Source organism: Conger conger, chromosome 7 (genome assembly GCF_963514075.1).
Source record: "Conger conger chromosome 7, fConCon1.1, whole genome shotgun sequence".
NCBI lineage: Eukaryota > Metazoa > Chordata > Actinopteri > Anguilliformes > Congridae > Conger > Conger conger.
Genome location: NC_083766.1, coordinates 23,500,567 through 23,523,584, shown reverse-complemented (window position 1 = coordinate 23,523,584; position 23,018 = coordinate 23,500,567). Strand labels below are relative to the sequence as shown.

Genomic DNA, 23,018 nt, shown 5'->3' with positions numbered 1-23,018 from the left:
ATTGTTTTTCACCCAGTATTATATAATACACAGCGATGAGTTTCTTATCTGGACTTTACACGTATGCTTTTGTATGTGTGTGCGGGTCTGTATGTGTGTAAGTGAATGTTGTATCTAATCATTGGTTTTCTTTCCTAGTTCTCTTTTTCCTTTTTGGGTTGCATGGTGTCTGCTATAGCCCACGCTCTATGAAACAAACATCACCTCTGCTGAAAGTGACTGCTCTGTACTCGTGTGCGTATTGCTCCTGCAGTGCAGAGTTAATAAGTCATTTCTTTGATTTATATGGAGCACCTTCCAAGAAATAATCATCTGAGGTACTGGATCAAAAAGAAGAAAATTATCTTTAAAAAACGCAGTTCAATCAACTTGTTCTGGCATCTGAAGCAAGGCAGTCGCAGCAGCATGTTACAGCATAGTTACAGTATCGTATAGTGTGCTACAGCATTTTATAGCATGTTACAGCATGCTATAATGTGTTATAATGCGCAATATGGTGTTATAGTGTGTTATAGCACATCATAGTGTTATAGCATTTTTTAACAGATATCACCATTTTATAATGTAAATTAGTGTTATAGCACATCATAGTGTGTCATAGCATGTTATAGCATGTCACAGTGTGTATTAGTGTGTTATAGCACATCATAGTGTGTTATAGCACGTTATAGCATGTCACCGTGTGTATTAGGGTGTTATAGCACATCATAGTATGTTATAGCATGTCATAGTGTGTTATAGCATGTTATAGCATGTCACAGTGTGTATTAGGATGTTATAGCACGCCACAGTGTGTTATAGCATGTTATAGCATTTCACAGTGTGTATTAGGGTGTTACAGCATGTCACAGTGTGTTATAACATGTTATAGCCTGCCACAGTGTGTTGTAGCGAGTAACAGACCCACCTCTGGGGCTCATCAGCATGGCCTCCACAGCCTTGCCCCCGTCCCCGCACCGCGCCTCGTCGAAGGGCACGCACTGCTCGCCCGTCCCGGCCACCACCTCGGCGTTATCGGACAGGAGCCGCGCCCCCGTCAGCGACCGCACGCGGTAGATCCGCCGAGAGTTGGTGTCGGAGAGAAACAGCGAGCCGGAGACGGGGTCCACCGCCAGGTAGTACTTGTGCGTCGGGTTGTTGCTGTGAGCAGAAGAGTGGAGCAGGTGAGGTAACCTGACCACTATAATATGTGAGAACACACACTCTAAATAATAATGCGTGGACAAGACACTTAAACTGAGCTTGCAGACTCCAGAAACTAATATTCCAGCTAAAACTGGGAATATGAACTGGTTTAAGATGGTTTAAGCTGTATGTTCGACACTTCATGCAGGTCATAGCTGGTCAGTAGCTGGTTTCTATCTTGACAATGCTGGTCAAAGCTGGTTAATCTGGTAGAGCAAGCTGGTGGTCAAACTGGTGGAATAGCTGACTATACAGGCCGGTCAGCCGGCCGACCAGCTAAAAGCGTAGAAAACACAGCCTAAACCGTCTTGACCAGCTTAGGCTGGTTTCAGCTGGATTCTTTAGCGGGGAGACACGACGCTTCAGCATGAAACTTTAATAGCGAGCGTAGTTTCAGAGTTAGCAGTAGCGCGTGACCTCGTTTTGAGCACAAACAGCCATTAACTCCCGGGACAAGCCCGGGAGGGAAGATTACGGAACGACTTACTTATGAAAAATTGAGCACTTACTGTCGTTCTCCAGACAATTTACGGGTTTTCACAATTAAGAAGTATGCTTTTGTTGAGTAATTTTTTCACACTTTGTGGGTTTTCGCATTTAGACGGCGAGCTCCGCGCTCCGGCGGGGTCTTCAGCGGGCGCACCCTGAGCGGTTCCGTTCTGTTTGCGCCTCGACGTTGAAGAAGCGAAAGCTACGCTCGGCGAGGAGAACGCAAACTGTGAGGAGCGCACGCTGGGAAAACGACGTGTCTAACGAGCTCCCGCACGCTCCGACACACACACACACACACACACACAAGAGAACAGGCTCGTACGCACACATGCACACACACACGCACACACACAGGTGAATGTAGATAGCATGCAGCTTCCCTGCTATGGCTGATGATGTCATTAGGAGGAAGGCTTTAAATAGGAACTGTACATCTTACCTGTGTCTAAAATCTTTGTTTCTAGAAAAAGAAGAGAAGAATACACGCATTAGAGGGCTGCCGCAACACATTTCTCCAGATCGCTCTGATGGATTTAATTTCTTATGCATAATTTTCCATTTTGTGGCCTTTGAGGGCAGAAGGCACAAGTGAACCCAGGTTTGGGAATGGAGCAAGAAGGCGGAGGGCATCCATGGTGTGTGTGTGTGTAGCCATGTGCGTATATGCGTGTATGTGTGCATGTGTGTGTGTGTCTTCACTCCTCTTTTTCAAAGTGCTCAGTGTTTTCTTTCAGACTCGGTAACATGGCTGCCGTTCCCACAGAGGATGACATCACAGGACAGGACCCCTGGGGTCTGTGCTCACTGGCCCCGCAGGTCAAAAGGTCAAAAGGCCATATTGCTCATGTCCCCCTCCACCCCTTCATTTTCAGCCTTTTTCTAATCAGGACATCGGGGCTTCATCAGCCCGGGAAACAGGCAGGGCTACTGAGTGCCGTCAGCAACTCCCTTCCTCTGAACCAGTTAGTCACAGACCAGACATCTTCATCTTCGCTGATGCGTACACTGAGTCATAACCCCGTCCATGAGAGCGTAATGGCAAACAGGTGGCTGAGCCACAGGTCTGACACCTGTACGTCCCGTTCAGCGGGCCCATGGGTCTGACACACACACACACGCTCTCTCACACACACACACACACACACCCTCACACACCTGAGCTCCAGGATGCCGGTGGTGTTGAGGGAGGGGTACACCCTGCGTATGAAGTTGAGGTCTCCCACGTAGAGGCTGCCGTCGATGCCCACGGCCAGGGCCACGGGGGCCAGCAGCTTGTTGCCGTCCGCCAGCCCGTTGCAGCTGGGGCAGGAGATGCTCCGGCGACGCCCGTTTCCCATGATGCTCTGGATGACGGGAGGCTGCTGGGACGTGAAGACGTTCTCCCCGCTGCCCTTGTGCAGGATCCCTGGGGGGGGATTCAATTTACCCAAATAAAACACCGCCTCAATCAACTAGGAAATGACACCCCTATTTACAGAAAGAAATTAAGGCAGATTAACAGATTCATCAATAGTATTATGTGTTTTATCAATTTCATGAATGATATTATGTTATATTTATTCAATAATAATACTTATAATCTGTTATCTCGATTTTATTGGGTAGACATGGTGTATCATTTTTTACGGTGCACCGCACCTAAAAATCATATTACTTTCTGTACTCGAGCACTCACACCTCCAACGCACACCACCATGAATTTTAATGTGTAAAAAAAAAAAACACTTAAAATGAAAGAAACAAATAACTGTTGTTAAAAAAGACCCATTACATTAAAAAAAGAAAGACACTGCCATTCTGTAAACCCTGATAAACCTGCTTTTTAAAGACTTTTATTCCCAACCAGAAAACGCGCAGCGCCCCCTAGCTGTCTGGCAGCAACCTGCCGTTGGCACATCTGTCAATCACCACCGGTGTTTTGCAAATGGCCGCCACAGCGTTCAGCTGGCGGACGGCTGAGACAAAGCCGTTCAGAAGCAGATCAGTCGATCAGAGAACGCAGGGTAATTGGCGATAACACTTCCAGGCCATTAGCTAGTGGGGTAGATAATGCGATAGGCGCTTGGTTGTCTGGGGTGTTGGCTTTGTAAAGTGGAATGGTGATACACAGAGGAAGCCGTGGGGATAGGGGAGGGGAAGCTGGGGCTTCAGAAAGAGGCAGACCTGGGTTCAAATAGTATTTGTTTTTGATTCAAATCATTTTCAGCATTTGACTAAGCCTACCAGGTGTATTGGAATGAAACGATCCCAAAAGTGTAAACCCCGCCCATCTGCTCCTCCTTGGAGGCTCAAACGCACCAGGCAAGATCAATAGAGCAGAGAAAAGTATTTTTCTCCAAAAGAAATACTATTTGAAAGCAGGTCTGGAAAGAGGAAGGGTAAGAGAGTGAGGTGGCTGAGGGGAAAGTGAGGACAGGCAAACAGCACGCTAACGCTGTCAGTCTCCGAGCCGGACTGATGGGAATTCCCCTGGCTCTCGGAGCGCTGTTTAACCAGGAGACGGGACGCCTTCTCTCCCAGGACCCCATGCTGTTTCAGCTCCCCACCACACGCCGCTCCGTACCGCAGAGAGACGGCATTCCCGCTATATCCCACTCCGTACCGTAGTGAGACAGCATTCTAACCTTATCCCACTCCATACCACACAGAGACAGCATTCTAACCTTATCCCACTCTGTAACACACAGAGACGGCATTCTAACCTTATCCCACTCTGTACCGTGGTGAGACAGCATTCTAACCTTATCCCACTCTGTACCGTGGTGAGACAGCATTCTAACCTTATCCCACTCCGTACCACAGAGAGACAGCATTCTAACCTTATCCCACTCTGTACCATGGTGAGACAGCATTCTAACCTTATCCCACTCTGTACCGCAGAGAGACAGCATTCTAACCTTATCCCACTCCATACCGCAGAGAGACAGCATTCTAACCTTATCCCACTCCATACCGCAGAGAGACAGCATTCTAACCTTATCCCACTCTGTACCGCAGAGACAGCATTCTGACCTTATCCCACTCCGTACCGCAGAGAGACAGCATTCTAACCTTATCCCACTCCGTACCGCAGAGAGACAGCATTCTAACCATATCCCACTCCGCACCGCAGAGAGACAGCATTCTAACCTTATCCCACTCCGTACCGCAGAGAGACAGCATTCTAACCTTATCCCACTCCGTACCGCAGAGAGACAGCATTCTAACCTTATCCCACTCTGTACCATGGTGAGACAGCATTCTGACCTTATCCCACTCCGTACCGCAGAGAGACAGCATTCTAACCTTATCCCACTCCGTACCACAGAGACAGCATTCTAACCTTATCCCACTCCATACCGCAGAGAGACACCATTCTAATCTTATCCCACTCCGTACCGCAGAGAGACAGCATTCTAACCTTATCCCACTCCATACCGCAGAGACATGGCATCCCCACCATATACCACTCCGTACCGCAGAGACATGGCATCCCCACTATATCTCACTCCATACCGCAGTGAGATGGCATTCCTGCTATATCCCGCAGTGAGTGGAAAAGAGGCCCGGCTGTGGGTCTTTGTAAAACGGTTCTTTGTCTCGGTTGTCTCGGTTTTCACACTTCACACCTACGGTATGATAGAGGGTTCCATAGAGAACTAAAAACAAGCGACAAGCAAAAGACAAGCCAGAGAACAAAGACGGCTACAGCAATGTAGACTTACTTAAAGAGACTGAAATAGACGTGATGCCTAGCAACAAGGGGGGGTGGGGGTGAAGGGCTTGAATGTCTTCTTCATGGGGGAACCGTCTGCATTTCTAAATGTATTTTGCGCTGTCTTAAAAGCGTGCCATTCACAATCCCAGGCATTACACAGTAGCCTACGTACGCACATACGCTCTGAATATCCTGTTTGTGAATAGTTCATTTTGATCTATTGCACTGGTGGCAGTATTTTTAACCTGCCATGTCTTCTCGACCAATCGCGTGCGGCGTTTGGTCCCCCGCCCTTGTTGTCATGTGTCATTAATCGCTCTGGTCTTTATGTTTCCGCCGAGCACCCCGAGGAAGGAACATCTGTCGCAACGCGTTCCTTCCTTTCTTAATATTTTGTATAATAAAAGCTTCTTAATTATTCTATGAGAGCGAATGCCTCGAGAGAGCGATTTTTCTGGAAGTCATGTTGTTCGCCGAAGCTGATGCATCGTTTTGTTCCCTGGGATAAAATTGTACTCAATGTTTTCCTACTTGTAGAAACATTGATTGATTTAATGCTGATTTGATTTAACATGGAACATTGTTGCTGTGAGTTGATGATGTTTGAGTTTGGTGTGGGGCGGAGGAGGGGGGGGGGGGGGGTCCCACTAGCTGAACTGGATGTTCAGGGTGTGGTGATGATGGTGGGGGAGTGTATATGAGTGTGTGTGTGCGCATGGGGGGTCTTACCACTGCTGATGTTCAGGATGTGATGATGATGTTGGGGGGGCTGTATGGATGTGTGAGTGTGTGTGTGTGTATGTGTGTGTGTGTGTGTGTAGGCTCACCGCTGCGTATGTTGAGGATGTGGTGTTTGTCCAGAGACCAGCCCCCCAGGTTGGGGGGGTCCAGCTCATAGCCCTGGAGCACTGCTGTCCGCTTCTCCCACAGGATGAGACTGGGGCAAGTCTCATACTCATATCCCACTGACACTGCAGAGAGAGAGAGGGAGAGAGGGAGGGAGAGAGAGAGGGAGAGAGAGAGGGAGAGGGCGAGAGCGAGGGAGAGGGAGTGAGAGAGAGAGAGAGGACGAGAGAGAGAGTGAGGGATAGAAACACACCCAGGCATGCACACACACAGACAGTGACAGAGTAAAATAATCAGAAACAAACAAGTTCACACATGCACGCACACACACAGTGAGAGAAAAATAATTAGAAACAAACACAAGTTCACTCACACAAACATAGTGAGAAAGAGAGAAAAATAACACAGGAGCATTATAGTAACAAAGTAACAAACACACATTCACACACATGCTCGCATAGACAGTGACAGTGAGAGAGAAAAATAATCAGTAACTAACACTAGTTCACACCAATGCACGCACGCATGCACGCATGCACGCACGCACGCACGCTCGCACACACACACACACACATAGTGAGAAAGAGAAGAAAAACAGTGGCAGCGTAATCAGTAACATACACACATTCACACACAAGCGCACGTACACACAGAAGCCATTAGCAGAAGCAGCAGATTAGCATTACTGCGTCCGATGCCAGTCAGTACTGTCCCGATCAGACCCATCCCAAACCCTGCTTTGGCACGCCAGCGTGGATCAACCCGTTGAGCGATCAGCCGCCACAGTTATAATTACGTATCTCTTAATTGACGAGGCCTAAGGCCACAGGCCTGTTCACACCACCTCACTCAACACCTCGCGAGGTGGAATTAATTAAACGCTCGCTAATTGGAGAGAGGAGAAGGGGAGGCGTGTGCCAACTTTAATTAAAAGAGTCCCGTGGAATTCGGGGCCCCTGGCCCGGGGTACGGAGGTGCCCCTGTCACGGTGCCGAACCGGGGGTGAGAGTGGGGGGTCTTTCCCGCGATTACCCCACCTAGAGGGGAACGCGAGAGGGGGCGGACGGTTAGCCGGTGCGACGCGCCCACACGGAGATAACGGCAGCACAACCAGGGCTCCGCATAATGTCGCTCCGCTGCGTAAATGTATAACCTGCTCTCAATGTGTCTCCGAGTTTAAATAAACAAAAATGATATTAATAAGATTAATGCGGCGGAGACACAACTACAAAGATTGTAAATACTCCAAATGCACGCTCGTTGTGGTTTGAAATAAATCAAAATCCTGTGTGTCCATCCGTGCAGAAAGTATAACCCAGGCTTAATACAATGACCATCCATCTTCTCTATACACAGACTAAGGGGAATCTCTTAGTGATTATCTCACAGGTCCACACACTGATTTAGGGGTACAAGCTAAATCGGCGCTCCCTCCAGCCTCTCCCCCTGAACCCCATCATTTGGCCACCCCCCTACTGACCCACGGCCTCTGACAGCCCGTAGACCCTCTGGTTGTAGGCGTCGGTCTTGTCCCAGATGAAGGTGTAGGCCAGGTTGGGGGAGGAGTGGAACCACTTCTGGAAGAGGTGTCCCTCTACGGCCACCATCAGGTGCACCTTCAGCAGGCTGAGGGGCACCAGCGCCTGGGTCATGGTGACCTTCAGCAGGGACCGGTACCCCGAGGTGCGGGAGCTGAGGTAGCACAGCCGCAGACTGGTGCCCGGGATGTCTATCTGCTCATGGAGAACCTGCAGGGAGAGAGTGGGAGAGACGGAGAGAGGGAGAGAGAGAAAAAGGGAGAGAGGGAGAGAAGTGGTGGTTCAATCCCCAGTGAAGGTACTGTAAATGGACCGCATAGCGCTTTTATCCAAAGCGCTTTATTAATGCCTCACATTCAATTCAATTCAATTCAATTCAATTCAATGTGCTCTATTGGCAGGAAATGCATATGTACATATTGCCAAAGCAAACATGAAACATACAAGAAGAAAACCGTATGTAAAAGTGAACAATTAAGAGAACAGTTAACAAATAAAACAACAACAACAATAATAATAGATAAATATTGTCACTCACTGTCTCTCAGGCATTCACCCATTCACACTCACATTCACACAGATAGGCTGCCACCAAGGCACCGACCAGCTCGTTGGGAGCAATTGGGGGGTTAAGTGTCTTGGGTAGAGACATTTCGACACACCCAGGGTGGGGGATTGAACCGAGAACCTTCCAACTGCCAGACAACCGCACTCACAGTACCTCCATAGCTAATGTCACCCCCACTGCTCAATCATAGGATCCGCACAGCTGTTGGGCCCCTGAGCAAGGCCCTTAACCCCACATTGCTCCAGGGGGGATTGGCCCCTGCTTCGTTTAATCAAGTGTAAGAAGCTCTGGATAAACGTGTCGGCTAAATAACTGGAACAGAATATCATGAGAAGGAAAGAGTGTGTGTGCGTGAGAAAGAAAGAGCACTGAATTTAAAAAGTCCCTGTATTAAACTACTGCCACCAGCACAAAGATCAGCTTTTAATAGATACAAAACACTAAAGTTTCTCATTAGAAAGAATCAAATCTCGCTCTGTCTGCGCTACACATGGCACCCCCTCTCACCCAACAGCCCAGATGAGACTAAAAGCCTCCAAGTTGCTGAATAGCTTGCAACAGCAGCGAGAGAGAGATAGAGAGAGAGAGAGAGAAAGAGACAGAGAAGGAGGGGGAGGAAGGAGGCTGAGAAAGATTAAGAAGAGTGAGAGAGAATGAAAGAGGGAGGTAGAGATAGTGAGAGATAGAGCTTATTTTTTGCACTGAAGACAAAAAGAGAGATAGAGACAGTCTTTTTGACATCCCTTAATAAACCATATCCCTTACAAATGACAGAGTGATACAGAGAGAAAAAAAGCACAGTCTGGGTTGTAAAACAGCTGGTAGCTGGTAAAAAAATAAAATAAACAATGCAAAGAAAATAAGGACTTACAAACACAGATAAAAATAATACGGCCATTCACTCACACATTCTCTGTCCTCAACACCAGCCAGCCTAGGCCAAAGCCCAAGTCCTTCGCTGAAGAGATAGCTAGAGAGACAGATGAACAGGCATATGGCCAAACCTGGTACCTGGGTCTCGGGGATGAGAAAGAGAGAGATAGAGAGAGAGAGAGAGAGAGAGAGAGAGAGAGAGAGAGAGCTGGTACCTGGGTCTCGAGGATGAGGATGAGGAAGAGAGAGATAGAGAGATAGAGAGAGAGAGATAGCTTACTTGCTACCTGGCCCTAAAACGAGAATACAAATTGGCTGAATATCTTGTAACTGTCCGAGATATGAAGCAGAGACGACTCCTTACCAAGTACAGACTCAGTGACCACAACCTAGCCATTGAAAAAGGTAGACATAAAAAGTCCTGGCTACCAAAAGAACAGAGGATATGTGGTCACTGTATGACAGGTGAGGTTGAAACGGAGGTGCACTTCCTTCTAAAATGTGAAAAATACAAAAATATCAGAAAAAAATATTTTAATAAATTTAAAAAACATATCCCCAACTTTCTCCACCTAGAAGAGAGCAACCAACTACCGATAGTCTTGGGAGAGGGAACAACTGCACATATTGCAGTGAAATATGTGTCTGAATGTCACATACTCAGAGACAGTGAGTGACAAAACAAACACACACACACACACACACACACATATTAAATTTACCTGTTATATAAACTGTTATTATTAGATTAGCTTGTTATTAGTATGTTAGAAAGATGTGTCTAATTATATGTATGTATGTATGTATATATATATGTGTATATACGTGTGTATGAATATGCACGTGCATGTATATGTGTGTATATATATGTATATATAGATTTATTATTGTTAATTATTATCCTTAATTTTTTTTTAAATTTATTATTATTATTATTTTTTTATATAATAATCATATTACTGTGTTATTTTCATCTGTTTTAACATGTTCCTTGCCATGCTTTGGCAATACAAATGCAAATTTTGTCATGCCAATAAAGCAATTTGAATTTGAAAATTTGAATTTGAGAGAGAGAGAGAGAGAGAGAAAGACAGAGTGAGAGATGAACAGGCATATAGCCAAACCCGGTACCTGGGTCTCGGGGATGAGAAAGAGAGAGAGAGATAGAGAGATAGAGAAAGAGAGATAGAGAGAGAGAGAGAGAGAGAGCCGGTTCCTGGGTTTCGTGGATGAGAGAGAGAGAGATAGAGAGGGAGATAGAGAGACAGAGAGCCATTACCTGGGTCTCGTGGATGAGAGAGAGAGAGAGAGAGAGAGAGAGAGAGAGAGAGAGGGAGATAGAGGGAGATAGAGAGAGATAGAGAGACAAAGCCATTACCTGGGTCTCAGGGATGAGAGAGAGAGAGAGAGAGAGAGAGAGAGAGGGAGAGGGAGATAGAGAGACAGAGAGCCGGTACCTGGGTCTCGGGGATGAGAGAGAGAGAGAGAGAGAGAGAGGGAGAGGGAGATAGAGAGACAGAGAGCCGGTACCTGGGTCTCGGGGATGAGAGAGAGAGATAGAGAGAGATAGAGAGACAGAGAGCCGGTACCTGGGTCTCGGGGATGAGAGAGAGAGAGAGAGAGAGAGAGAGAGGGAGAGGGAGATAGAGAGACAGAGAGCCGGTACCTGGGTCTCGGGGATGAGAGAGAGAGAGAGAGAGAGAGAGAGGGAGAGGGAGATAGAGAGACAGAGAGCCGGTACCTGGGTCTCGGGGATGAGAGAGAGAGATAGAGAGAGATAGAGAGACAGAGAGCCGGTACCTGGGTCTCGGGGATGAGAGAGAGAGAGAGAGAGAGAGAGAGAGAGAGAGAGAGAGAGAGAGAGGGGGAGATAGAGAGACAGAGAGCCGGTACCTGGGTCTCTGGGATGAGAGAGAGAGAGAGAGAGAGAGAGGGATAGAGAGATAGAGAGACAGAGAGCCGGTACCTGGGTCTCGGGGATGAGAGAGAGAGAGAGAGAGAGAGAGGGAGAGGGAGATAGAGAGACAGAGAGCCGGTACCTGGGTCTCGGGGATGAGAGAGAGAGAGAGAGAGAGAGAGGGAGAGGGAGATAGAGAGACAGAGAGCCGGTACCTGGGTCTCGGGGATGAGAGAGAGAGATAGAGAGAGATAGAGAGACAGAGAGCCGGTACCTGGGTCTCGGGGATGAGAGAGAGAGAGAGAGAGAGAGAGAGAGAGAGAGAGAGAGAGAGAGAGAGAGGGGGAGATAGAGAGACAGAGAGCCGGTACCTGGGTCTCTGGGATGAGAGAGAGAGAGAGAGAGAGAGAGAGGGATAGAGAGATAGAGAGACAGAGAGCCGGTACCTGGGTCTCGGGGATGATGGGCTTCTCGGCGGGGTTGGAGCTGAAGAAGGAGGACAGGGGTGAGGACACCACGATGGGGTCTGGGCGCACGAACCCGCTGAGGTCACAGCCGGGGATGGTGTTCTCCTCCGTCTTCATCACCAGCGTGTCCATGGCAACGAACGTGTTCCAGGGCAGCCACACGGTGCGCTCCTGACTGAGGAACGGGGCGCGCTCGAAACGCAGGGTCAGAGAGGCGCCCCCGTTCGCTATCAGGTCGAACCTGGCGACCACAGACGCACGGCCGTCAGCCATCTTCACTCTCTCATGTGTTACACCCTGTATCATACACTCAGTCCGCACTTTATTAGATATCTATTAGACTTCTACTGCTGTAGCCTATCCACTTAAGAGTTATGATGTTGTGTGTTCATACCGCTGTTGTAATGTGTGGATATTTACGTTACTGTTACCTTCCTGTCAGCTCTGGCCCTTCTCCTCTGACGTCTCTCATTAACAAGCCGTTTCTGTTTTTGTGTACCATTATTTGCAAACTCTAGAGACTAGTGTGAGTGAAAATCCCAGGAGATCAGCAGTTAGAGTCAGTTAGATCACATTTTTCCCCATTCTGGTGGTTGATGTGAACATTAACTGAAGCTCCCGACGCGTATCTTCATGATAGTATGCATTGCACTGCTGCCACACAATTGGCTGATTAGATAATCGCATGAATAAGTAGGTGTAGTAAAGTAAAAGTATTCCTAATAAAGTGTATCTTGGGCCAGTTTCATAGACCCAGCCTTATAATACAGAAGATGTGTTCAAATACATTTATATCAATGTGTATTATAAGAACATAACATGCAGTATACATACAAAAAATATATCAGTTAATGGGCTGGTTTAACAGACATAGATTACATAGACATAGATATAGATAGATAAAATTCCATTTTGAATGGAGATTCTCCATATTCATAGTTTCACTTCAAATCCAACGTGCTGGAGCAGAGCCAAAAGAACAGAAACTGTACCACTGCCCAAATACTTACAGACACCCCTGCACACGATACATATTTACAGTATACGCTTTATGAACGCAAAGTTTTCTGGTCGAGGAAAAAAGTGGATGTCAATGGGAATTTGAGAAAGAGGATTAGTGTACAACCGTGCAGCTGCTACGACTGCAAACGAGAGCAAAAGTTGAACTTTCCTTCAAGAAGTGGCTTTAATTATCCATGCGTGTTATCCTCACTCCACAACAAGCAGTTTTAACAGACTCAAAGATGTGCCCCCGTTTTAGGCATTACTCCCGTTCAACCTTCACAGTCGTCTGTGAGAAGCGCAGAGGCTGCTAAACAGGACGATTACAGATGCCTGGCTGTTTAAAACACGCTGCTATTATTAAGCTTTTCCGCAGCAGTGAGGAATGCCTCCGGGCTGCGTTTTAATTGCACATGGATGAGTTGGCTGTGGGTTTAATCGCTGCAGTCAGGTTTTTTTCATTTATTTTATTATTATTATTTTTTACAAAGTTTACTGCCTCCAGGCGTCGAGGGGTAGGACGGGCACTCTGGCAAAATAAGTAACTTATTATCTTATTTTTATTATTATGATAATATAAGAAAATAAAAATAAATAAAAAAGAGAACATTTTCTTAGGTTTGTATTTATGTATATACGTACTCCACCCCCCTCCCAACACCGCAGAGAAACAAGCAGAAACAGAGACTCAAAACCAAAAAAGAACACGTAGGTGACAGGCAAAGTCGATTAATCCAATAGGGGCGCGAGAGGGAGGTCACGTGACGCGTGCAGGAAGTGACTCACGTTCCGTCCTGGCGCGTGAGGGTGTAGCCGTAGTGGGGGTGTTTGACGAAGGACACGTTCACGCCCACCAGGGGGGTCCCGTCGGTGGTGAGCACCTGCCCCCGGATCAGAGACGCCAGGCTGCAGAGAGACAGGAGAGGGACCCATCCTGGAGGTTATTTTTATACACACCTCATTTATGCACCCAGAGGTGGAACGTCCAGTGGTCAGAAAGTAAAACTCCTGCCAAGTGTTTCTCCCGCCCATGAACCCAGCCGGCTGATTTCAGCCGATCAGTTCTACCTCCTGACGGAAGAGTTGTACTCTGTAAATCTGGGTGACTTTCTGGACCTGGATTTTACACCACTTTGCGGTGATGGCCAGGGTAATGGAGTTGAGTAGGGGCTTGTTATAATGGGCAGCGGTGGGGATATTTAGGTGAGCTGGAGTAGCTGAGATGTAATGGGAACATAACCGGGACTGTTTTGGCCCTTTTCCAATGCTGTTCCGTACCGAACTATACTGTGAAACCGCGATCGCACGTTCTATGTCACCCCTCATGTTTGGAAGCAGTAGGCTAGGTAATGAATTTTACAGAGTGATTCGATGAGACAGAGACATTCTCAAAATACCGTTTAGGGAAGCTTAGGCTAAGGAAAACAAGTGTTTTCTGTTTTTCTCACTGTTGCGGTTTTCCAAGTTCGATGCAAAAAAGAAACAGAGCATATTCCAGGAACTACTGAGATTCCCAGTGGTTCTGGAACTGTTATGTGCAATGGAAAGGGCTGTTTGTTAGTCTCAGTACCTCACTGACCCACACTCAGAAATAAAGTTATAAAAAGTGCCTAAAATCTTTTACAAATGCTTGTTGCTGGGGCGGTACCCTATAAGTACATAAAAGCCCTAGCCAGCAATATATAATTCATTTATTCCTTTTCTTTTGCTTGGAATACATACTCATTTGTACATTTGGACATTACTGTACATTCAGGGTACATTTCGGAAATTTGATGCTTGTCCAAAAAAGGTGTACCTCCACTGTCACTGTATTATTGTGTGAACAAAGTATTTTTGTTAGAAAAGGCGAAGCCCTTTATCTGATTGGCTCAACCTTTCAGCGACTGACAGAGCACAGCCTACAGTGGGATTCACTGTGCCCCCCCCCTCCCCCCTCCCCTATGGCAGTATTCATCACATCAGCCTGCCCTCATTTCCAAATAAAGCGCTGCGCTGTTAGCATAACTCCTGATGTAAAATGGCTTCCCGGTGGACCCCCGCGTTCCTCTCCCCGTGCTCCCCCAGGCAGAACCGCAGCCATGACGGTCGCCTGAATTCAGTAAACATTCTTCTTCATTTCCACTCACAATGAAAGGCCAGGGTCCTTTGTACAGTAAGAGTTATTTAGGATCACACTGTGGCCTGGATTCAATCAAAAATTTGATAGATTTCCCCAAAACTGTGTTAGTTAAAAAAACATTGTTTTGTCAAGATGGAGGGGGCATTTTTCTAATTAGTGGCCCATCACATAACTCAAAGTCATTCCTACTACAAACAAAATGTATTTTTAAATCATGTAGTCATATCATATTTCATGTATGTAAAGCCCTCCGTGCTTAATGTCATGCAATTAAACATGTACAGGGCTTGTGGAAGACACTGGGGATTAAGACCAAGAGGTTGCCAGCTTGAATGTCAAGTGGGGCAGTATGAGTGGTCTTAGTTAGTAAGGCACTGGATCTTAACTGCATCAATAGATATCCTGCTGGATAATGAGTGCCTACGGAGTTGGTGTCTGCCAAGCAAACAGTTTTTCAAATGTGAAAATATAATAACTTGGGGATATTTTTAATACACGGCTGAGCGTATTACCTGGCATTAAACGGGTTGTCTGCTGGGATGATGTGTGTGCTGTCCTTTCCCACGAGCAGCTTCACCCTGTCGTAGAACGACCTCACTTTCGGAGCGGGCGATTGGTTCTGCTGAATGATCTGCAGAGGGTCACGTGACCCTCGGCACAGCGGATTGGTCAGGCAGGGGCTCTGGATGCAGCAGTCCGGGTCCATGCAGTCTGTCAGTCCGTCTGCAGGGTCAAAGTTCAGAAGGTCAAAGGTTAACCATGCCAAACTCTGGATTTCAACAATGTTTGTTAACTGGGCAAATGTTTGCCAACATTTACACGTTTGTTTCTCACCAAAGTTTTTTGTAAACAGTGAGATAAACTAAGGACAAATATTAATTGAATACATTATTCAGACTGTCCCCAGAAGCAATCAGAAAACATTTGCACCATACTGGCGTTAGATTAATTTAGATACAAATGACTATATGTATTTTGCCAAGGCAGTAGTACAATTAAAATGTCAATAAAAGATAAGGCCAAAAAGAATTTACATACATTTTCTAGCCAAAATGTCATCTAAAACAATTTAAACAATGTTACTTTTTTTTCTTCTTATATATTACTTGATTAACATGCAATGTTGCGTGAGAAGTATGAGTGAAACACAACAAGGCTTTCAAAAGTCAGAGTACAGTAAGCTTAAGTTGTCTTCTTACTCAATAAGCCAACTATTTACTCTATAAGCCATGCTATTAGTCAATAAGCCAATTCCTTTCTCAATAAGTCAAACCCTTTGTCAATAAGCCAATTGTTTTCTCAATAAGCTAAGGTCTTAGTCAATAAGCCAATTCTTTCTCAAAAAGCGACAACCCTAGTCAATAAGTCAGGTCCCTGCACAGTCTGTGCTGAATCAATAAACTTGAGCCCTGATCTAATAAGCCAGTACAAGCATAGGTTTGTACTCAATAAGCTTAGTCCTCACTCAATACGCTTAAGTCCTAACTCAGTGCTCCTCACTCCTGGTCCCAGAGAGCCGCAAGGTGCGCTGGATTTTGTTTTCACCTTCATTTCAGTTCAGACCCAAGAAACCGGGTGAGGTGAGTTAACTGCGTAATTAACGTCTTCAATTGATCACCTCAGTGCCGGGTAACAACAAAAGCCAGCGCACCCTGCGGCTCTCCAGGACCAGCATTGAGGACCACCGTCCTAACTTGATAGGCTGAGGTCATGCTCAATAAACATACGTCCTTGCTGGCTAAATGGAGGTCCTCGCTCATTAAGTACAAACCAAACAGAGGCTCGATGGAACACGGACCTGCTTTTTTCCCCCCTCAGATATTGCAAATATAATTATGAAGGATCAGAACTCATTAGTGCATTACTAATTGTGTTATTTTGTTCAGGTTTCACCTCAGATGTGCCTAGCAGAGCTTTCCTCCTCAGTACTGCGAGACTGCGGGGCCTTTCCTTTTAATTATACACTTATAAAACTTACATCAAAGTCCGGCGGGACTTCACTCGACCCCAGAGGGGATCAGCCCTTTTCATCTCTCCACATCTACACACACTCACACATACACACACACACACACACACTCACACATAGACACACACACTCACACATACACACACACACACACACACACACACACACACACACTCACACATACATACATACACACACACACACACACACACACACACACACACACACACACACTCACACACACATACATACATACATACATACATACAGTGGTGTGAAAAAGTGTTTCCCCCCTTCCTGATTTCTTATTTTTTTTGCATGTTTGTCACACATGTTTCAGATCAAACAAATTTAAATATTAGTCAAAGACAACACAAGTAAACACAAAATGCAGTTTTTAAATGAAGGTTTTTATTATTAAGGGAGAAAAAAAATCCAAACCTACATGGCCCTGTGTGAAAAAGTGATTGCCCCCTAAACCTAATAACTGGTTGGGCCACCCTTAGCAGCAACAACTGCAATCAAGCATTTGCGATAACTTGCAATTAGTCTCTTACAGCGCTGTGGAGGAATTTTGGCCCACTCATCTTTGCAGAATTGTTGTAATTCAGCCACATTGGAGGGTTTTCGAGCATGAACCGCCTTTTTAAGGTCATGCCATAGCATCTCAATGGGATTCAGGTCATGACTTTGACTAGGCCACTCCAAAGGCTTAATTTTGTTTTTCTTCAGCCATTCAGAGGTGGACTTGCTGGTGTGTTTTTGTCCTGCTGCAGAACCCAAGTTCGTTTCAGCTTGAGGTCATGAACAGATGGCCGGACATCCTCCTTCAGGATTCTTTGGTAGACAGCAGAATTCATGGTTCCATTTATCACAACAAGTCTTCCAGGTCCTGAAGCAGCAAAACAGCCCCAGACCATCACACTACCACCACCATATTTTACTGTTGGTATGATGTTCTTTTTCTGAAATGCGGTGTTACTCTTACGCCAGATGTAATGGGACACACACCTTCCAAAAAGTTCAACTTTTGTCTCGTCAGACCACAGAGTATTTTCCCAAAAGTCTTGGGGAACATCAAGATGTTTTCTGGCAAAATTGAGACGAGCCTTAATGTTCTTTTTGCTCAGTAGTGGTTTTCGTCTTGGAACTCTGCCATGCAGGCCATTTTTGCCCAGTCTCTTTCTTATGGTGGAGTCATGAACACTGACCTTAACTGAGGCAAGTGAGGCCTGCAGTTCTTTGGATGTTGTTGTGGGGTCTTTTGTGACCTCTCGGATGAGTCGTTGCTGCTCTCTTGGGGTAATTTTGGTAGGCCGGCCACTCCTGGGAAGGTTCACCACTGTTCCATGTTTTCGCCATTTGTGGATAATGGCTCTCACTGTGGTTCGCTGGAGTCCCAAAGCTTTAGAAATGGCTTTTCCAGATTGATAGATCTCAATTACTTTCTCATTTGTTCCTGAATTTCTTTACATCTCAGCATGATGTCTAGCTTTTGAGGATCATTTGGTCTACTTCACTTTGTCAGGCCGGTCCTATTTAAGTGATTTCTTGATTGAGAACAGGTGTGGCAGTAATCAGGCCTGGGTGTGGCTAGAGAAATTGAACTCAGGTTTGATAAACCACAGTTAAGTTATGTTTTAACAGGGGGGGGCAATCACTTTTTCACACAGGGCCACATAGGTTTGGATTTTTTTTTCTCCCTTAATAATAAAAACCTAATAATAATTTAAAAACTGCATTTTGTGTTTACTTGTGTTGTCTTTGACTAATATTTAAATTTGTTTGATGATCTGAAACATTTAAGTGTGACAAACATGCAAAAAAATAAGAAGTCAGGAAGGGGGCAAACACTTTTTCCACACCACTGTACATGCACACACACACACACACTCACACACTCACACATACATGCACACACTCACACACACACTCACACATACATGCGCGCACACACACACTCACGCACACGCATGCATGCACACACACGCACACACACATACATGCACACACACACACTCACACACACGCAGGCACACACTCACACTCACTTACACATACATGCGCGCACACACACACACGCACACATACACATAGACCCTCCTTTCTCCATCTTATCTCTGCTATCAAATATGCAAACGCAGACTAGACTTCATGGACTACTTATTTCCATCTATCTGATCTCTCAGATCTGATAGAATGAAGCCTTATAAGCAGGTAAATGATATAAGAACAGACAGAATGAGAAAAACAGAGTGAAAGAGGGATAGAAAGAGAAGAATATTCATTCTCCTTTCCTGCTCTTATTCTGGTCACATAATAGTTATTGCACTAATACGGACTGCATATTATTGGAAATTACTGGTATGTAAATTGCTAGTTTTGACATTCTATCATAAATTTCTCATTTGGTACCCAGGTCTTGCAAAACTCCCGATTTGCAGAGTATTGTGAAATATCATGCCAGTACAGCAGACCTTTAAATGTGAATCTGAATTTCAAATTCAGCGAGAAACATAACAGATGGGAGACACTGTAAAAGAGGTCATTTGTTGGGAAGTAAGACTGTCTCCTGTGGGGTATTACTGAGGGACCATGTCCATGTGCCCTACGTTAAGAGTGTGTAGAGTGCCCAGTGTGTTTGTAGAGCGTGTGTAGTGACTGTGTATAGTGCATATACTGTACAGAGTGTGTAGAGTGTTCATTGTGTATGTAGAGTGTGTGTGTGTGTGTGTGTGTGTGTGTGTGTGTGTTGAGTACAGAGTGTGTAGAGTGTTCAGTGTGTGTAGTTTGTTTGTCTGTGTGTGTATTGAGTGTTTGGTGTGTGGGTAGAGGGGCTCAACCCAGCAGCCTGATGATGACAACTTCCACCCCTCCCTCCTCTTTCCTCCCCTCCTCCTACTCCTCCTCTTTTCCCCATCCCTCACTTCTCCCCTCCTCCTCCTCCTCCTCCTCCTGCTTTAACCCCCCCTCACCTCCTTCGTTGTCCTTGTTGTCGGAGCAGGACGTCTCCATGGCGACGCTGCAGCCCGCCCCCCTCCAGCCGATCTGGCACTGGCAGTGCCAGCTGTTCTGTCCCAGAATGCACTGCCCGTTCCCGTTGCACAGGTTGGGACATCCATCTGCGTGCGGACAGGGAGAGAGAGGTAGAAAGAGGAAGAGAGAGAGAGAAGGAGAGAGAGGTAGAGAGGGAGAGAGAAGGAGAGAGAGGTAGAGAGAGAGAGTGAGAGAGAGGAAGAGAGAGAAGGGGGGAGAGGTAGAGAGGGAGAGAGAGAGAGAGAAGGAGAGAAAGGGAGAGAGAGGTAGAGAGGGAGAGGTAAGGGGGAGAGAGAACATGAGGCTCTTCCTGAGCTGCTGTTAAAACACTGAGGATGAGTCTGGGGCTGGGGACTGCTATTGTACAGGACTCACCCTTCAACTTTCAGCAGAGCACTCCCACACACACACACACACACACACACACAAACACGCACACACTCACACAAACACGCACACACACACACACACACAAACACACAAACACGCACACACACACACACACACACACACACACAAACACGCACACACACACACGCACACAAACACGCACACACACACACGCACACATGCATACATGCACACACACACACACATGCACTCACACACACACACACACACACACACACAAACACGCACACACTCACACAAACACGCACACACACACACACACACACAAACACACAAACATGAACACACACACACACACACACACACACACACACACAAACACGCACACACTCACACAAACACGCACACGCACCCACACACGCACACACACACACGCACACATGTATACATGCACACACACACACACACACACACACACAAACACGCACACACACACACGCACACATGCATACATGCACACACACACACACGCACACATACATGCACTCACACACACACACACACGCACACATGCATGCATGCACGCACACATAAGCACGCACATATGCATGCATGCACGCACACACACACACCCACACTAGGAAGCACACACAAACACACACAGATGATCATACATACGTGAACATACACGCACAAATGTACACATATGTGCATACACACATAAACAGAGATGTGCACACCCACACACAAACAGGTACTCACAGACACACAAATGAGTATACATACATGGACACAAGCCCACATAAGCACACCAAATAAACACACACGCGCACACGTCTGCACAAACACACACACACCCACACACACAGCACTACATGAGGAAACACACACATTATAACACACACACAGAGCTACATTAGCAAACACTGCTCTGAACATTATAACACACACACACACCCACACACACAGCACTACATGAGGAAACACGGCTCTGAACATTATAACACACGCACAGCACTACATGAGGAAACAGCTCTGAACATTATAACGCACACACACAGCGCTACATGAGGAAACAGCTCTGAACATTATAACACACACAGCACTACATGAGGAAACACAGCTCTGAACATTATAACGCACACACACAGCGCTACATGAGGAAACACAGCTCTGAACATTATAACACACACACACAGCGCTACATGAGCAAACAGCTCTGAACATCATAACACACGCACACACAGCGCAGAGAACATCTGCCTAGCAGCATACGGCAGCCCTGTGCACTGAAGGGTAAACAGACCGTCCTGAAGCGTTGACCTCGCGGTAAACGGGCTCTTAATAAGCGCATATACAGCAGATACATGCCAGCGCACAGATTATTACAGACTTCATTCCGAGTGAATGAGCTGAGTGCTCCCTCATGTGGGAATCTGATTAGGGGAGCAGGGGGAGGCCTGTCGCCATCGGAGACGGGGGGGGGGGGGGGATGGGGGGTGGGTGTGCCGATCGGGGACTGTTATACAGCAGAGACGGCACTGATCTCGGTGTGAAAGAGTTCCGGGTGTCATGGAGGGCGGAGGGAGAGAGGCAAAACCGCCATCACCGAGATGTTCCACGGCTAGTTTCACAGCACGTGTAAAGCAGGTACAGTACTTACGAAAGGCTACGGCACCCTAGATTTTTTTAAATATAGAATGTTTTTTTGGGGGTTTTTGGTTTCTGCATTAGTGTGTCAGTAGGAAATACCATTTGAGATTTTTCCAAAAAATGATATGCCACAGAGATTGTTTTTCTATTTTGTTAAATAAAGTATTCAGCAATAGACCACTTTTCAGATAAACACTTGAGCAAGGCTGTCTGGGATTACCCAAGTGAGTCTGCAGAAGAACTGTGGAAAGTTATCCAATATGTTTGGAACAACGTACCAGCTGTTTTCTAAACCTGCAGGACAGTGTACCTAAGAGAACTGACTTTGAAAGGCGAAGGGTGGTCCAAGAAATATTGATTAAACTTATCTTTTAACTGTCCACTGCTCTTTATAGTAGATTTTTAGATATTTAGAAACTGTTCATTTCATTCTTTTTTTAAAGCATCTTTGCTTTATGGATTTTTTTTCAGCTGTTTCCCGCAGTACCATAGCTCTGCTGATACACAGCATGCTGCTGTTGTGGTCTCTGGGGAGAGCTAGCTATGCTGCATCCCAACCGCTACAAAACATAAAAGAATCACACTTGTAGTAAGTCAGTTTCACATCCTGTAAGCAAATTTGGGAATAGGAAATACTGTACAATAGTGATAGCTATTGTAAAGAACATACAATAAATTCAACCATTGGGGCAGCCTATAATCTCTAGCCTCGTGGCTATGATGCATGACTGGGACCACAGTAAGATCCACACAGCTATTGGGCCCTTGAGTAAGGCTCTTAACCCTGCATTGTTCCAGGGGAGGATTGTCTCCCGCTTAAATCAACTGCAAGTCGCTTTGGATGAAAGCGTCAGCCAAATGACATGTAATGTAATGCAATGGACGGGGAAGGTTGGTGGTTCAAGCTCCGGTGTAGCCGCAATAGTGATCCATGCAGCTGTTGGGCCGTTGAGCAAGGCTCTTAATTGGCCTGGATTGGCCCCTGCTTAGTCTAATCAACTGTAAATTGCTTTGAATACATGGTCAGGAACAGCATGTATGTGTAAGTGTAGAAACAGGAGAAAGAAATAAGGTGGCTGTGGTAAGCAAATATTTTAAGGAAATGTGTCCAAAACACAGTTTTCTGTGGGGGAACAATCTGAATTGTAATCTGGAGCTACAATCAGTGAGCACTTTATTAGGTAGACCTGTACACTTGCGTGTTAATGCAAATATCTACTCAGCCAATCATGGGGCAGCAACTAAATGCATAAAAGCATGCAGAATTGGTCAAGAGGTTCAGCTATTTTTCAGAACAAAGGTCAGAATGGTGAAGAAATGTT

General features: G+C 46.1%; 1 protein-coding gene across 1 annotated transcript in view; it reads right to left on the bottom strand.

Moving 5' to 3' along the window:
- Positions 1–23,018, bottom strand: part of LOC133132572 (teneurin-2-like) — a 403,992-nt gene that overhangs the window by 21,669 nt on the left and 359,305 nt on the right. The window contains exons 14-22 of the mRNA XM_061248068.1: positions 19,632–19,778; positions 15,200–15,410; positions 13,352–13,471; positions 11,543–11,804; positions 7,701–7,968; positions 6,202–6,345; positions 2,833–3,082; positions 2,117–2,137; positions 908–1,140 (exon numbers count right to left, since the gene is read on the bottom strand). Coding sequence (XP_061104052.1) covers positions 908–1,140; positions 2,117–2,137; positions 2,833–3,082; positions 6,202–6,345; positions 7,701–7,968; positions 11,543–11,804; positions 13,352–13,471; positions 15,200–15,410; positions 19,632–19,778 — 1,656 coding nt within the window. The remainder of the gene's footprint in view (positions 1–907; positions 1,141–2,116; positions 2,138–2,832; positions 3,083–6,201; positions 6,346–7,700; positions 7,969–11,542; positions 11,805–13,351; positions 13,472–15,199; positions 15,411–19,631; positions 19,779–23,018) is intronic.